The sequence below is a fragment of the Hippoglossus hippoglossus genome, chromosome 5 (assembly GCF_009819705.1).
Source record: "Hippoglossus hippoglossus isolate fHipHip1 chromosome 5, fHipHip1.pri, whole genome shotgun sequence".
Taxonomy (NCBI): domain Eukaryota; kingdom Metazoa; phylum Chordata; class Actinopteri; order Pleuronectiformes; family Pleuronectidae; genus Hippoglossus; species Hippoglossus hippoglossus.
In genome coordinates, this window is record NC_047155.1 from 11,194,222 (window position 1) to 11,213,035 (window position 18,814).

The following is an 18,814-nucleotide window of genomic DNA, read 5'->3' on the forward strand; positions in this document are numbered from 1 at the left end:
TCCCTAAATAGCACCTGCTCCCATAAAAAAAACAGCTCTCCTGCTCAGGGCAGCGCATGGCCATGCATCCTGTAACCAGAGTCGCACAACATAGCCCGGCACCACCCTCCCTTGACAGGTACACAATGACAGGGTTACACTGATAGGGAGCATCCAGGTGACTTGCTGGTGATTAAGGAGCAGGACCAAAGAGGGCACATGCTATCAGCAAAGAGGAGGCATTCACACATGCACCAAGCAACAGGAGGGTAAATCGTCCCTGGAGTAACTTCTAAGATCTGAGTAGACTGAACAGAAGTGCTCAGGGGCAAACTTTCTGAAAGAATTGCACACATGACATAAATTAAGTGTATCTGACAAAAAGGCACAAAAGATTCTCAAAACAACCAAATAGCATCCAATTGCTCTGTTTTTGGAGTTTCTTCCTTAAAAGTTTTTGTTTCAATGATGACGTCTTTTCTTCAATGAACACAAGTTTGTTTAATTGAGTCGATTCCTCTGTAATTCAACTCTTAAACAGTGTTGTTCTCAATAAAATCAATGGAGGGCAGCACTGTGTCAGTTCCAATATCACTTCAAGAAAGTAACACAAAGTCAAAGGCACTGGTGAGCACTGACCACAAAGCCTTTTTCTTGGTAAAGACAATGCACAGTATTGAGACTGGGTTTTTATATTTAAACATTATACATATATTATACTGCAGAACAATGTGCTTTGAATACACATGCATTCTAAATGACTTCTATGAAAAAAAATATATAATATACAAAGTTCAATATTTCTTTCTTTACATAAAAATGGTAAATAAATGGTTGAATCTTAATTGTGAACAATGTGTAAAATCTTAAACACAGATTAAGACTAAATTGCAGTATAATCCCTTTCTTTGAAGCATGAATAGATATGATTATGATTGTAAAAGTTTTTATAAACAAAGTATCCATCAAATATTAACATACGACATGATAAAGAGTTTCTGGCCTGACAAAAATCTGAAATTACTCTAAGTGCCATTACCCTTGCATTTCAATAAAGGAAATTTAATCTGGATTCCTACAAAGCATTAGTCTTTGTTTGGGTCACTGTCAATCCACCACAACTGAGAATAAGATAAAGGAATTTACTGCTGGTTTGAAATATCCTGGAAGGTCTAAAGGTTCGCTGTCTCAGGGAAAATGACTCACGGTGTAACGCTGACATCAAACCTTCCCTTAAACTCAGATTTCAAAGCGGTAATGAAACAGCATTTAATCTAAAACATCTTGTATAAATGAATGTATAGAGACTGTAAAATACCAAGAGTCAAAATGTTAATTAATGAAATTAATCCAAACCGATCATGCCATCATCGACTCTCTAAATTTAAATAAGCGCTATACTGAACAGTTGGTTTCCTCACATAGAGACAGAAGATGTAAATAAAGCATACTTCAAGCTAGGCAGCATGCACGCACACACACGCACACACACTATCAATGCTCCACCAACCGCTCACACACACAGAACACACGCAAACAAACACTCCTGATCAGTGAAAACCTTTCCTCAAACTCACCCGATTTCTTGGGGGTCGGCTCATGAGCGTGGGGTTCCAGTCTGCTCTTATAAACACACACTGCAGACAGTGATGAAGCGGGTCCACCCAAACTGGGAGTGTCTTACTAGGAAACGTCTAAACCTATTAGTGAATGAGAGAGTGCATCCCTTCCCTCCCCTCACCACTTGGACCATACTCTATGTCCACAACCAACACCTCTCCGCCTCCTCCGCTCCCCGAGAGATCTCATGGTAGAAATCCATTTATGTCATTTAGCAGCCTGTCTTGTTTCTGCTAACCGCAGCAAATAATATCAGCCTTGAATTATTCACCAAAGCTTTTGCGCTAAAAGCCTCTGATTGTTGTTCCACAGGAAAGAATACTAAGAGCTGGACTATAATGAGGGTCTGAGTGTTGTCTGCATACGAAACACACACAAACACACAGTGTCAAGCAAACATACACGATACGGACACACACACAGAGAGAAAGATAAATCACCAAGCATGTTCAAGGACTCTCTAACCAAGGCACTACGAAAACCACACTGGTTAAGCCTGCAGCATCTCGGCAGCAGTGTTCAGGTCAATGTCCAAAATCAGTGGTTCACATTACAATGCATCTGAACACAGAACTGTGCAGCACCTGAATAAGACACTGAAGATATATTTATATATACACATGACCCTATATTGACGTTATTTGGAAAACAGAGGAAAGCTTCCTATGTACTTACAGGAGAGTCCATATTTATCATCATCATCCCTGATAATAAACAAGACCCTAATGAACACTTACTTACTTTATGTTATTCAAATATATATTATAACAAAATTGCCATCAATGCCAGCGACAGCAGATATCTGCAGAGTGCAGACAAATAAAATACTGTTTTTTGCAAGCTCTAGTTTTAAAGTTTCCATTTTTTTGATTTGCGAGAGCATTTTATGATTTAAAATACAGCACAGATATATGCAAACAAACAGAGACAATGCACATTTTCTATTGTGAAATATTTGTCAATATAAATTTTGAAATATTTTCAAAAGTAGAAACATGTTCATAGAATGGTAATACAACATAATATGGGCATTACATATCTAATAATCTAATAAATTTTGTTATTTACCAAACGAAAACTGGTATACCTCAGTTCTGTAACTCAAGGTGTGACTTTCAGTTGTAGAATTTGAACTTGTGTAAAATGCAAAGAACATTAACACTAAATATATTTGTTTCAACAAAAATGGTGACATCACCCCTGAAATACGAGTCTTAAAAATGACCCATTTGCTGCAAGACTTTATTGCACATGATCTATTTATCCGTGATGTATAAAGAGGAGACTGTAGTGGTCAAGTCAACGACCCTCCCCGTCAGGAAAGCACTCAGTCCCCTGAAAACTGTAAAAAGGTTGAACAATAGCCAGAGCCGGAAATACTTCACTAAAAGCATCTTTAGTTCAGAAGCATAAAGGCCAGTGTGAAATGGCTGTGGACAACAGTCACTGTTACAAAACAGTAAAGATCTATGACTCAATAATGCAACACCAAAGTGAAAAAAGATGTAAACAATATGCCCTAAATGATCATTGTGAAGTTGAAGCAGAGGGAGGACTTGGATTCCATCATAGTGGGATAAAACTTTGAGAGTTTATTTGCAACCTGGTGAGGGTCTGACAGTCATTATGTTTGCAGCACTACAGTTTGTGTGTGTTATGATATAGAAATGACCACTGAAATTGAACCAAAACTTCCCTTCCCAGCATCAGTCTGTGAGGCAGTCACAGACTGATGGACCTAAACAGATAAGGGGCTTAATCGATCCTGCTGTACGTAGGGCAGGGGAGCAGCTTGTTGGACGGTTTGTGCTTTAAAAAAAGGACAGAAATGTGCAAGACGCCAAGATAAAAATCCAATAGTGAGCTCATTACAAGCAGATCCACACAGTCAGGGCTTTTTAGAACTGGATCAGCAAAGTAAGGCCTGATATGAGACCATAAAACCTGATCCTACTCTAAAGCAGCGGAACGACTGACCACCTGAAAACACCCTATTGCAGGAGTAAGTACCAGCTCCCACACATGCACTTGAATTACTGAATTATGAATGACTATCTGCTTAATCATGAACATTTTTTAAAAAGTGCCTCGATATCAGTTCAGTAAAGAAGCACTGCGGTGGATGTCTCAAATGTCACTGCTGAAAAAACTGAAATATAGGGGAAAATATAAAACAAAAACTCAGACAGTTACTGTTGATTCACAGGTTTTGTGAGCAGCCTTGCAACTAAATCCATCATCACCCCTATCAGGTTTAAGCTGGATAGTGCATTGCCAGCTAAATAGTAGATGATAAGTGTTATCTATGCTGCAGAGGTTTACTAATGGATGTAAGGTTTTATATGACGGAACAGAGCGTCTCTAGTGCAAGGTTATAAAAGTCAAATAAAACTAGAACAAAATGTTATAAATGTATCATATACAAATGAAAAGGGTAAACGCCTCACACACATACACACAAATAATCACCCTGCTCTTCGACAACAAACCGGCAGATATAGAGACAGACAAGTACCTGTAGAACTGCAGCTGTCGTTTGGGGCTCCCATAACGAGCACTGAAGACGTCAGGGGGAAGGAGGAAAAAAGGAAAGATTCAGTTAATAAAGGCAGGAAAGGGAAGAAGTTAGCAGTGGTTTGGAATGAAGATGCAGACGGACAGCATAAAATATGGAAGAGTAAAGTAGGAGGAAATAGATAAACCGCATTAGAAGTGAAAAGCGATGTTAATTGTGCAGATTTCAAAACAAAAGAAAATAATTTTGTCTGCATCTAAATTACATCCAGCTACCTGATCTCACCGTTTCTACTCATCTCAGAATATTCTTGAGATTAAAAATTTAGATATGAATTATAAGATCAGTATCTTCTTTTCACAACTTCATCTTCATCTCAACTCATGAAATAAAGTGTATGCCACACACATTATACGATGACCAGCATGACAAACTGTGAAAATGGTATAACGGATTGGTGTATGGCAGTATAACAGGCTGTCCCTGATGCCTCAATGCAACAGATATCCCAGTAAAGGCAAAATGAAAGGTTTATAACACACAATATTTCAACAGCTGTCAAACTGCTTTAATAAAAGTGTCACAAAACCCACAGCTGACAGCCATGGTGCCCAATCTGGACAACCTGGAGGTGATGTGTAACACAGCCATGAAGTTGCTTGAGGATTGGAGCAGATGCTTTCTAATGATACAAGCTGATGAATCTCTAGTGCCACATGCTGGTGAATTATGAAAGTGCAAGGTAAAATGTACAAATTAGCAACGGCTGTCCAATCTGCTGTTCCCATGGAGTGAACGCAACACAGACTTTACAAGGAAGGTACACAGGGTGTTTGGTGTTACTTAATGTGTTAGCACTGTAAAATACACTCAAGCCACGCCAAAGTGATCTGAGTCGTCATTACAGTTCGGGGGAAGGTAGGATAAAGGTTCAGCAGGTAATGACTATAACTACAGTAAATAACCATGAATCAAAATGTCCTCAATTTCCTCTCCATGAGCTGTGTGAGAGATTGACTGAATAAGTGACTGATATTAAATCTGCGTGTGTGTGTGTGTGTGTGTGTGTGTGTGTGTGTGTGTGTGTGTGTGTGTCAGAGATACCATAGTTTGTGTTGTTGTCACATCTCCGACGATGCTGAAAATGCCATGTCTGTCATTGGTGAATATGCAAATCTATGTACTGATCCGTTATTATGCCTTTAAAGTATATTAATTTCAGTCAGGTAAAACTGCAGTTTTCTTTTCTTGGAAATCATTTCTTCTACGCCACCACAAATAGCAGTTGTGCTGTACTTCCACTGGCAAGTAATGTTTTTAGTGCGGTAAAGAAGAAATGATTTCTGATGCCAAATCTAGATAAATGTCATCAACTTTGAAGTATTTTCACACACAAAATGTCAACGTTTACCATTATGAAAGACTTTAGATTTGAGCTATTCAAAGGAAGTGATTATTGTGAATTCCTAGATTTGTGTTCGTTTTCAGTTACACTGCATAACAAAAGAAGCTTTGTGTCATTCGCTCTCTGTAAATCAGTACTCTGAAAATCTCTTTTTATATTTGTAATAGGTGGCCTAACAGAACCAAATTAAACATTTCAAATGTAATTGCTGCATGGATTTATTTAGGTAATAATAGACGTAAACATAACACAGGGTACACACATGAGTTTCTGCTCAAAGTCTTCGTTCAGTAAAGAGCAAACCACGCATTGACTTCTTCTCACAACAACACAGGTTACTGGGCAGAAGCAACCAGCTTCACAAAGTGCAGTAGCAAATAAACTGCTGCAAATAATCTACAGTCGATTCTTTCGATTAAATGTTGAGGAACAAGTTTCTTAAACTTTAATAACTGGCATATGGGTGTACATGTACAAGATTTACTGAATTGTGTCATGTCTACGCATACAGCATGTGTCCATCGACTCACCTGTAGATCATGCCCGGTGAGCCAGTCTGTCGGAGGGAGAGGCGAGCAGGGGAGTCTGTGGTAGATTCAGGATACATGGAGGCAGGAGGGAGGGGCAGTGGCCAGCCTGCCAGGGACGGTGTTCTTTGAATGGGACCACAGTGTAATGCCTGTCACTGAGCAGAGCTTCTGGAAATAACAGAGAGAGACAGACACGCATGTATGTCAGATAGTGATGGGGTTTTTATGTCTGCAACAATATAACCTGCACGTAACCTTGGCCACTCAGTTGCAGCTGGTCAACTCCAATACTGGGTTAGTCATGCCATCTGAAAACATTGAATGTGTTGCTATAATGCTGAGTGGATCTGTCTGGCACTTAGATCTGGCAAGTACGTTCAGTGATTTAACCCAGGAATTCTAATTAGTGACGGATTACTATTATGTCGACTGGACAAGACACACAAGACGGTGTCGACGGCCCCTCCCCATGAAAATATTAAGCATATTTGATGATCAGCACGTCCCAGACAAGGTCAGGAGTCTGAGAGGTTAATTAAACAACAGCGCGCCAACACTCCCACAACGGGGGGGGGGGGGGGGGGGGGGGGGGGGAAGACCCAGCCTGCTGTCCTGTTGGTCAGGAGCCACTTGGTAAAATGCGGATGTCAAGATCCTTCTTAGTAAAAAATAGTGCAAATGTAATACAGGGAGTAGTGCTGATAAATTGCAGCCAATAGAAGTTGCTGACAGCCAACATTTCAACTGTTGCAGGATGGTAGGTAAGGGAACTAAAACATGATCAAAAATGTCACTTTGATTTTGGTCTTTTTTTATTGATATTGCTGAACTGCACTCAAACATAAAACAATATTAGGTAAAGCAAAAATCGCAGTCAAGAAAAGATATGTAGGTAAGTTTATCACCTCCGCCGAGGGGTTCGATTTTCATCTGCTATTTGTTAGTTAGCAGGATAACAGAAAGACTACTCAAGCAATTTCCATTAACTTTTGTGGAGGGGTGGTGCACGACACAAGAAATTCATTTTGATTAGTGAGTGTGTTAGGCCTTGGCAAATATGGACTCCACTGAGTCCCATCCTAGTTTGACATAATTTCTCCTTTTTCATGGGGCTGCTACATTCCTCCACCACTAGATGGGGTGATGTTCTCATTCTGTGGACATGAGCTGAATGAATAAACCATCGGACCAACAGAACCTCTGTAGTTTACAGCTGCGAGATTTTAACATCTTTAGAGGGCTATGAATACCACTCTGGATTGACCTGAACATCAACCTATTCAGAGAGAATGATAACCACAACACAGAACAGCACCACTGTAAAATGTGGTTAAAATCCAGGCAGAAACAACAAGCAGCACATATGCATATTAGGATCTTTATCCTCCTTCATCATCCCAATGGCTACTGTACACTGTGTGTGCAAGACAGCAAACCATGGCCAATGCACTGCTTAATGCGATTCTATGAATAATTCAAAGTGTCTGCCCAAGAAGCAGGCCACTGCTGTAAAGAGGGCAACAGCTAGGAAGCTGGGCATCAATGAGGGTTGGGTGGCTGGTTAAGGATACACAGATCAGATGCTTTTGTGACAAGTAAAATACTTCATCCAGGCATTTCAAGTCAGCACCAAGGCCTGGGAGGGGGACCAGCCGCACTGCTGATGTTCTAGTCCACTTTACTGAAGTGGATAAAATAAAATGAGATCAGCGGCGAGCGTGGTACCTCTGTCACCCTCACAAAGCTGAGAGTTGAGCAGTCCGTGCTACCCTATTTAACCAGCGGCTGCACTCACGTGAGTCACTGCTCATAGCAGACATCATAGCGATAATGTGAAGGTGACTTTCTCCCTCCATCAATTTCCCAGACAGCCAGTTAGTAGTCCCCTGTTTCCAAGGACTCATTTAACACTCGCTGCCTTTTCATTTCACTTACGCTGTGATGGGTCACAGCTCATCCCTGCTCATCAGGTGAAGATGGTGGCATGACCCTGATTGGGAAGACATGGCAGTAGATCTACTACACAGCAAAGTTCTCCTGGATCATTCGTTACTGGTGGGGATTTAAAAAAAATGGTGGATTGCATAGTGGGCAATGAAAGTACCTGTCTTAAAGAAAAGGCTTCTTACGATTGCTCTTAGAATTTAGGTTATTTTTAGGCTAATTATCAATTAAGACTGATAGAAATTACATGTTCAACATCTTCTGTGTCATATGTCAGTTTGCTATTGGCAAAGGCTAGGATCTTTAAGTCTTATGAAACTGTATAAGGGAATAGTCTTAGTATGACCAAATATAATTCCTGAGAACCTGTCCTTAACCCTCAACAAGAGTAAGGAAAAAATACCAAAAAACCCTATTAACAGGGGGGAAAAAAACATCAAAACCTCAGAGAGACACATGTGAGGGATTCCTCTGCCAGGACGTACAATAGTGCAATAAATGCCGTGTTAGGAAGATGCTTGAATCATGAGTAAAATACATCATTGAAAAAGACAGTTCACTGCAAGTTGTGCAGCACAAAACTAAAATCAACTGCGAAGCACAACCTGACCCATCCAATGAGCACATGGTTGTATACTGTAAATTAGGAAAGCTACCACATGGGGCCTCTTGGGTCCAGTAACTACTTTTACTCTCTGCAGTGTGATATAGCAAGTGATCAGTTGTTTTATCCTATTTAGATGCAGCACAAAAGTGTTTACACCTGATCACTGACTGGATCACGGAGTGTAGCATATTGTAGAGCAATGCAGCAGTCTCACAGAGCTGCCTGTAGTGAACTGCAGTTTGAGAGGACGCTGCTGCTGACTGCAGCAATGCGGTACATTACAGACTCATCCTGGCTCAAGTTAGAGGGCTCAGATTTACTGCACTAATGGGCCAAGGTGCACTTTGCAGATTAAACTGCCGACAGAGAAAGAGAAGGAAGAAAGTAAAAAGAAAATGTGGGAGAACATTTGAATACAAGCTGCCTTTGTCAAAACACTCAGATCTGGATTTAAAAACTAAAAGCCATGTGACAATCGAAAAGGAAAACAATGGCTGTTCCTACAATAGTAGTTTTGCATATCCAAATTTCTTCAAACTATCATCTGCTCCTTTCTGTCAAGACGAGGAATATAATAGTGTCTTTGCCTGATGAGCCTTGAAAATCGACTTCCTGGTTTGTATTTACTCATCTCACCAGTATCCTGTAGCAAAACGCCCACTCCAATGCAACGACAACCCCTTGCGTTTTTGATGCAGTGTTTTGTTGATCTGAACTCAGCCTGAAGCATCAAGGCTACATGTCATTTCAAATTGTTTCACTGCAATACCCCACGCAGGTATGTGCACTGTTCATTTTAGTTGTCTAAAAATAAAAAAGAGAGAAACACAGGATCTGTATTTTGTTGCCCAATCTCCAAATCTCTGTCTATGATGCAAATCTCGTGTTGAGCTTTTAAACATTTCTAAACATGCCATACATGGACATCCAGGGAAACTGATAATATGAATAGCACTCCAGTGAAAACATCCTGATTGATCAACTTCGTACAATAAGTCACAAACATATTCCAAAATTGTAAGTATAGATGTGCAAAGTATAAATGTGCAAAAAGTATCACAAAATAATGCGCAACATTATATCAAATACAGGATGGGTAGACACTAACAGTTACCAAAAATACTTGTTCATATTATATACTTGTGTAAAAGATTTTACTATTCTCTTTTTAAGAGCAGCAAAGAAGAGGTGATTTGATGAAGCTTCATCCAGAGCTAGCTAAAATGTAGGCAAACTATCAATACTTCACAGTGGAAAGTCCAACAAGTACAACACATTTATTTTATGCACTGTTATCAGATCAGTACACAATATCAGCCAATGTGCAAAATCTTTGGAATCACTATTGGGAATGGAAATTTGTATTAGAACATCTCCAAATATTATATATTGTATACAAAATCCACTATAGACTTATTTCATTACAACTAGACAGAGGCAGTTGTCACAGAAAAGACTGGATGGACTGGGAAAGATGTATCTCCATAGCCTCTGATAGCTTACCTCATAGACCTCAGTCTCTTCTAGACAACGAAAAAAATGAGTCACAAAAGGCAGTTCTTCATGCTCTCCATCCACAAATCCACCTACACCCAGCCTGAGTGAATTCCCTCTTGAGACAGGGCTTACGTGAGCAAGGCAAGCAGGCAGGCAGTCAGTGCTGGCCTGGAAAGCACGGCACGGTGTTGTGTAGTATGTTGGCAGCTGCAGAAAACACACACGGACCCAAGCAGATGGCTGTGGAAGAGGGAGACAGGCTAACAGACGAGAACTGCCGGGGATATCCTACATGGGAGTTCAGTCAGGCAGAGAAAGAAAGAGAAAAGCTAACCGTGTTCTCCATCCGGCTACAAAGAGGATTCAGACGGAATCTCCTCTTCTTCTTCTACTTCTTCTTCTTCTTCAGTAACATTCATCAGAGGACGCAACTCAAAAGCATGTGAAGATGTGAAAGATGTGAATCCATGTCAGTGCATCATCTATACTCTCTCATCATCGGCCCGACAGTTTAGGCTTTTATAAATGGCCTCCCTCTCTGCTAAGCTGTGGAGGGCCCTTGATTACAGAGGCAGTTGCAGGTCACTGGCTGCCAGCAGAGAAAAAAAGAACTAACGGCAATTTACATAAATAGCCTATTTATACAGCAAAGTTCTGATATAAATCCTCCTCCCCCAGTTAAAAGAAGTTAAAAGCGCAACTGAGAGCTCTGCTGTCAGAAATCATTAAATTCTAGGGCAGCCGCAGCTGTTTTACATAGAGGTTTACCACGTTATAATCAAACTTTAAGCCATGGCCATCATCAGCTGCTGTCAGTGAGCCTACATAGATTAGAGTTCAAGGTCGAATAAGGTCTAATAAAAGGCATTATACACTGAAGAACCAATACGATTACATTATTAGTTTTTTCTTTAGTTTTTATTGAATCAAGCTCTTGTTTTTAATGGATTTGCTGTGTGTGCACACAAATGCAATGACCATTGACTGAATATAGAGATGGATGAATTGTCTCCATTTCCTCCCACTATCCAGAAATGAAGACAACATATTCAGGATACAAACACAGCCATCTTGGGCATTTGGAGTCAAAGTATGCACAGCAGTGATTGGGGGATGGAGCTGCAGTAGCGAGGTCCTGCCAATACACGTGCTTGACCAATTGCTTCTAGTCGGTCACAGCTGCAAATCATGATGTTTCAGCCCTTTTTTACAGCACCAAATATCTAATTCCAACTGAACTGAAAAATAAACACTTGGGACATTCATCAGTGTAATTAAGTTCCTAAAAGGACAGGAACCATATGATGACATTTTATTTGACGTGTACTTTAACTTTGAACTTTTTTCATGTCCTATCGATATGACCAACACAGCAGCCAGGTAGTGGAAGCGTTTATGTAGTGATCAAGATTCTTTGGGTTCACTTTTTGGGAGCCATCATGTCTTGTCCATCTTCATATACAGTCTATTGTAATGACTCATCACCCCAACAAAGTGTTGTCAGGTGTCGCCTGATCTTATTTTTGGTATGTGTCGAAAAACAAATCAGATAATGCTACACTAACAAATTTCACTACTTTTCAAACTGTCCAATAATTCTAGATGTTCCTCAAGAAAGGAGGCAGAAACATGAACAATCCTTTTACCTTTGTGTGTAAAGGATTAAGTCCAGTTAACACTACCTGGTTTGAATACGCTATTAGATGTATGGCCCCATGCAGGTTGCCTGTATCACTGACATCATGAAGATGAATCAGCACTCTGTGTCCTAGCGCAACATTATGTGCTATGTGCTATACCTACTGTATATTGTGCTGACTTATAGTCAGTCCCTAACATTATCATATGGTGCTACAGAAGCTGTGACAGAAATATCATCCACTACAAACACAAGTCAAGACAAATACAAAAGGAGTGAGTGGAATATTACAAGCGAGTTGGCAAGTACAGTATAGACTGAACTGCGAACATGGGCCTGTGAAGCTAAAATGATGCCTTTGTAAGCACTGCAGAGAACACACTGCAGTGAACCACACTGCAGTAGAAATATGAAACCATCTTTCTTTTCTTCAGCCTAAGAGAGACAAGTGTGATGTTACTGTCTTGTTCCGGCTTCACACTTCTGCACTTAGCTTGTGGTATTTAAACTGCAAGTGTCCATCAAGACTGGACGAGGACTGAGAAGCTGTATGTAGGATCATGGTGTTAGACTGATCTTTTTACCATATGATAAAACCAGTTGACGTAGGTTTTTGCTTTCAGACCACACCCCACGTGCACTTTAAAACATCCTTATGCAATATGTCCTGAGCTGAGTTCTTACCTTTCCTGGCTGGTTCAACTGCCTGTTTAAATCACAACTGCAAGCAACTGCATCAGAAATGTAAGATAAGCAAAACATGGCAATATACCAAAACGTAGGGAGAATTCAATTTTTCTATGCAAGTACTTGACCTAACAGCTAACGGTAAACATCTTTTCAACATTTTTGTCCATAGCTGTGTTGCTAGGCGATGGCTGCAGCTTATATTCACAGTACTGATACAGTACATCAGATACTAAACAAAACACTTAATCTTAACTTCAGCAGCTTTAATATTTATTTTCACAATGTCTTGTGTCACAATTAACTCACAAGGTTTTCCCATGCATCATCCTAATGTCTCCACATACAAGCCATTGATATCTCGAGTATTTTATTTTCCTGCCACACAGAATAAATTCTTCTCCCTCAGGATGCTACAATGCTACTCTAACAGATGCGGTTTCTCACTGACATGGAAAACATTGTGAGCCTGGTCCAGAGTTCCTAATGAAATCTGGCGCAAATGCAGCAAGTGGCTGGCGGCTCTTAAACAGTGTCTGAGTGGCCCCAGGAGAGGCAGCCGACAGCTACTAGCAACTAACACATGCCTTCAGAGGAGCAGGTGAGCAAAAAAACTGGGGGGGTGCATTGCCCATTCTATATTTTCTGGCAGGAAAGAAAGCAGAAGAGAAAACCGCAGTCAACATCGAGGGGAAAAAGCTGAGTAGGCACTAGAGAGCAGGCTAGTCTAGGGAGGCCCTATGGTGCAAAACAGCATTGCATCACCTCTGCTATGTCTCTCTCAGAGCTGCACTGCCGTCTTCTCAAGCAACTTTCACATGGCTTTCACTAAATAAAGTAAAACTTAAATACTTGATAACATGGTAAAAATGTGACATACATTTTGAATTTAATTCCACAGTTTTGCACTTGCATATCTCGGACAAAATGCTAAAATACTTTTTTGCACAATTTTCACGACTGCTGTATTAAAACATGGGGACAGAATGTCGGTCACAAAACATCTTAATAAAAATGTATGCTTTTATTTGACAACATAACCAAAAACTACTAACCATGTGTTAATAAAGAGTCTACAGAAGGTCTGTTTCTTGATGTAGGAAACCAAAGATGAAACCTGTGACCTTTAAGTGATTGGATGGTCTCTGTACATCACCACACTGCCACTTTACTGTTACAAGATGTGCTTTTCTTATTCCGCTGTGTGTCATCCTAACCACTGCAAGGTCACTTAAGAACTGAAAAATGTAAGAGGGGCTGGCATTGTCTTGCACTTACTTTTACATCTCGTGCTGCTGCGAATGTGCTTTCACACATCTCACTTAAAGTCCTACCACAGTGTTGGCTGATCACTGCACAATAAGAAAAGCACCCCCGGTCTTCACTTTGATGCAGTCTAGCTTCTATTCAGCACCATCATTGTAGGTTTCAAGGTAATTCAGTCTAAATTAATTGGTTATGGGTGTCCTAGTGGGGGCCTGGGGGTTCAAGAAGCTGACTTTGTGATCACAACATCCTAAGGCTGGAAATCATCCTCCCTCTCTCATTATCTTCGTTTTCCGTGTCTACCAATAATGTGTTCTATGTGTTTTCTATTAAAGAACAAATATCCATCAATCCATTATCTATACAGCTTACCCTTGGCTGGAGCCAATCCTAGCTGGCATAGGGCCAGAGGCAGGGCACGCTTACCTACATTAAAACATATGGTCAATTTAGAGTCTGCAATTAACCTAATCCCAATCTGCTTGTCTTCAGACTGTGGGTATACGATTACAGTCATTGCAACACAAGACAAGAGATTCAGGCAACAACATGACATGTATCCCATTATAAGGTTCACTCAACCATGTTATCAATGTATTTAAAGATCAATAGCCTGGTAAGCCTGATTAATTTTTTAAACCATATTCATTAATGAAATCAGAATATTTTATGAGGTTGGAATTCAAATATTCACCAAAACATTTAGATGACATTTAAGAAATGTCAAACCTTCAATAGAGTGCCTCTCTCTCCAATCCAAACAAGAGTCATCAGTATAAAGCAAGAATACAGACACACACAAACCAGAAAAGTACACATCAAATTCATGTCATTTTAAATTAGAATAATCATAAAAATAGAATAAGCCATGCTAAAACAAGCAGATAATCTTCTTACCCTATACCCTGAGAGCTGCCCAGGATTTTATGGTCACTACAGTTTGTCTATCTGCATAGTTTATTTAGTGTGCAGGTGCTGAGTATAGACTAATTCTGTAATTCATTGGCAGCGATGACAAATGAATCCCTTCATATCCATACCCTGTAAACAGAATGCTGCGTGGTGTCTGAGATGAGATACTACACTCAATTTCCGGCCAAGAAACAAATACAATTTCAAGAAACCCAAGATATCAAAAAGCATGACCTTACTACCTGGTAGTTGTAATTGTTACAGATGGACAGACAGACATACTGATCATTATATCACCTCAGATTATATGTTGGGGAGACATCATCAATTCAATCTAATTGAAATTTGTTAACTGTAGAAACATTTACAATTCATCTAAATCTGCAAATGCAGTTCACAATGAGCAATAGAATTTTCCCGGAGCAGTCATTGAAACTAAACAACCTCTTTATTCACCTCTTAATGGCTGAGGAACAGCTCTGCTCTCGAAAAATAAAATCATTACAGATGCATAGAAGGACGGACATACCGATCACTAAACCCCCTGCATCCAGGGTAATAACAAAATTGGCCATTTCAAGTACTTGTGTTCGACAGACATGTGACAACATATTGAAAAGCAAAAAATATAAAGAGCTCCAACCTGAGGTAATGAATTCATTCCCCTCAAAAGAACTGTCGCTGTCCACTGTGCTGCAGCCTCCCGTACATAAACTGTCAATGTGTCACAGGATTAAAGTGAAGAATTGTGACAAACTGCCAAATTACACATGCAGTATAAACACCCACTCACCCACATTCTTCACTCACACAGACCATGCTACTTTGCCCACTCAGGGTGGTAGTGTTGACAAGGATGACCAACACACTCAGTCACATTAAGCACATACTGCACATGTTAATAAAAGCACGCACATTCATTGTTGGGGAAAATCTGAAATATTTACAAACAGGAAGCTGTTTGTGCAAATCACTTGAAGATGTTATAATGATAGTCAGTGAAAGCTCTTTCAGACTCCCTCTCCTTAATAACTAAATGTAAAGGATCCTTGTCGACAACTTTGCTTGCGTATCCCAGAGCCTCAGTCGAGGACGTTTCCAAATTCCAAAAGATTACTTGTGATGAGAAAACCAGATTTATTGCTCCTATGTTAAGGGATGTGGATTAGTTTTTGGGGCATTCCAAATGGCACGCAAACAAAGGATTGATGCCACGTCTGTTTGGCAGAAAGACCATTCAGGTTCAGCTGGGGTCCATACTGTGCCTTTAAAATAGCAGAAAAAAGCTGGAGATTTGTGAAGCACAGACAATCTGCCTGTCTGACAGAGTATGTGTGATTCACACAGACTTTAAATGCCAGCTGAGGGAGGTTGCCGCCTTTACTGTGGTTTTCAGCTGAGAGATGGTGAAGGACTGCAGCATTACGTCCTCCTTTAGCCATCATTGTAGCCCCAACATTATGAAAATCCTCCCGTATATAAAGCATGGAGTGCACAGGCTTCCAACCTTATGATCACATATATGTGTGCAGAACTGACTTACTCACGGATGACTTGGCAGGGTCACTTTTCACACACACAAATACCACCTCAGGACACTAGTGCAGCTGCTCTCTTGAAACAAAAACTGCTCTTTGTCGTGGCTCCAGAGAGGAAACATCATTCACTTATCTTTCTTGACTCCAGAGAGTATTGCAACTAATTGCTTGATAAAGTTACTCTATAACTGAAGAGGCCAAATGCTAAACTGCTGGATTTCAAACTGCTGGTTCCTGCCTCGTTTTTGCTGCGTGCTGTGAAAGCGGAGAATTGCCTTCAAACATAATCTGTGAATGAACACGAGCAGAAGTGCAGCCAGCATATAGTAAAATATACAGAGCCCCCAATCAAAAGTAGGACAAACTAAATGGCTACATGTAAGGGCCCACACAAAGACTGTATGGTAGTGTATGGATGCATCTAAGCGCGTTTAACACAAAAGCTATTTGAGTTTCTATGGGACGAGAGAAGGAAGATTGACACCGATTGTCCATCTCCCCGTCTCTCTTTCTGTTCAAACACAAACACACTCACATTACATCAGACGACCCACACAAACCCTTGCTGCATGCGTGGTCGAGCATGAGAATAGTACCAGGTTTCCTGAGGCATAAAGGGTTAACGTCATGCTGTTTATTCATGACCACGTATATGCTGTTGGCCTGCCCATAGTCTGTGTCACAGAAAATCACTGAAGAATCGGTGTAGAAGCGTTTGTTTACTGACCGATTCCTGCTTCCCTCAGGCAACAGCAGCTACTCTCCGAGAAGAGAGGGCCTATATGTGAGTAAAGGCAGCGGCACTTGTTTTGATCCTGTGTGTCAGCGCAATGTGTCCAGGTGTTACGTGAGTCAACGTGCCATCTGTACTGTTATATTAACCTTCGTAAACTGTGAGGCTAACAGCAGGCAACGTGTAGGAAGTTGGGAAATACCGTGAGCCGCAGCACTGTGCCATTGACTGTGTGTTGGCTTGAGTGGAGTTGTTACTTGTTATTTCTTCTCAGAAATCCATGTGTTTACAGCCCATTGCTAACAAAGATTGTTGTTGCTTCACTGCCATGCAGGTCCTAATGGTCATTTTCTCCTTTATTTAAGATCATTTTCCTGCTCCAACATGTGGGGCGGTGAAAGTTTGGGTTTATTGTGGTGATATTTACACTAATAGTAAAACTGAAAGGATTATAGTGGTTATCTTGCTTCAAAACACCAGCAGAGCTGATGGGATACGGGGAAAGTAGTGCTGGATCACGCCTGTGGAAGCTCACACTCGCAAGTGTTTGGGCTTTTATTGGGGGGATGACAGGTGCTGAAACATTAAAGCAAGTAAGGACCCAAATGAAAGTATGAACCTAAAAATGAGCATATGTCCCCTTTCATATCAATATTGTGTCTGTTTCTGTCTCCGTTCGACAGTCTCTCTGCCTCCTAGTGTGCTGTCCATCTGTCTTTCAACCTGTTTAACTGTAAGTAGACCATCCCTGTAAAATATCACTCTGCCTCCTCAGTCACTTCAGAATAATGTACCTTATTATACAGTTTTTGTTAAATTACTCTCATACAATATCCTCCTCTTCACTGAAGCTTTTCCCTGGCTCGAGAAAAATTTAGTGTATTCTACCATTTTGGTCTCTTCTATCTCATGCAAGTAAGTTAAATACAGTGGGTAAATGCACATTTTATAATGAAAAGACACATATTCCTATTTACACAAACAGCATTGTTAGAACATATGTTGCATGTCAGTGATAAATGGAACAAACCTCTGCTAGTTTGCACAGCACAATAAATTACTATGACTTTATAATTTATTGATATGCAACTAAGCATTGAAACTAATTTGTACGTTTACAACTACTCTCTATTGTGCAAAAAAACAACAACATCAAATAAATAATGGTTCTCCTGCCTTTTTAAACACTAAAAAATGTTAGCTAGGTGCTCTGGTGAACCCTGTGTGAATTGAAATCTGCCGTCCAGGTGTTTACTAATTACAGAACAAAATAGCAGCAAAATGAGTGAGGTCAGAGTTATCGGATCTCCAGTGCATCCTCAATACTTCTTAGTTGAATTCACACTGCAAACATATCACGAGACACATGTTACTGCCAAGTTTGAACTTTCACTCAAACACAATCTGATCAGAAACTAGAAAGATTTGAGCGACACAGTTTTTAGATCACAAGCAGCTCGTCTCCAAACGAGGTCAGCCAGTGATCTAAAAACTTAAAACCACAGGGGTATCACAGGGGCTCAGAAGCCAAACCTATATTTGTCCTCAACGACATGCCCACAGTATTTCATGTCAGCTGTGGATATAAAGTAGATAACGATGACGTCACTCGCAAGAAACTCAGCCCCTTTCACACACTTGTTTTCATTGTGCTTACACTTCTTATTTACTGCCGTTTCAGTTTATAAAACCTTTGTCAACAGTAAATAAGAGCAGCATTTTGTAACACTATGATTGTTTGAAGAGACATTAAATAAAAACATAACAAAATCAAACAGCACCTGCTGTTATCTGCAGAAAAAGATTGAAATGAAAATCAAATATTCAGATTTTACAGGCCATCTTCTATTTGGTACATTAATAAGCAATTACTAATATGTTAATATGCTAATTGGCAGATTTGTTCTCCTCTTCTAGTGCTCGTTTTCTCTGCATTTCATAT

General features: G+C 40.2%; 1 protein-coding gene across 4 annotated transcripts in view; it reads right to left on the reverse strand.

Annotated features, from left to right (window-relative positions):
• The window catches only part of kcnab2a (potassium voltage-gated channel, shaker-related subfamily, beta member 2 a), a 76,738-nt gene that overhangs the window by 43,506 nt on the left and 14,418 nt on the right, over window positions 1–18,814 (reverse strand). For 2 of the 4 annotated variants that reach the window (XM_034586468.1, XM_034586467.1), the window contains exons 2-3: window positions 6,050–6,217; window positions 4,115–4,156 (exon numbers count right to left, since the gene is read on the reverse strand). In XM_034586468.1, coding sequence (XP_034442359.1) covers window positions 4,115–4,156; window positions 6,050–6,126 — 119 coding nt within the window. In that variant the 5' untranslated portion in view covers window positions 6,127–6,217. Of the gene's footprint in view, window positions 1–1,556; window positions 1,652–4,114; window positions 4,157–6,049; window positions 6,218–18,814 lie in introns of those variants that run through there. The other 2 variants (XM_034586469.1, XM_034586466.1) reach the window with 2 other exon arrangements.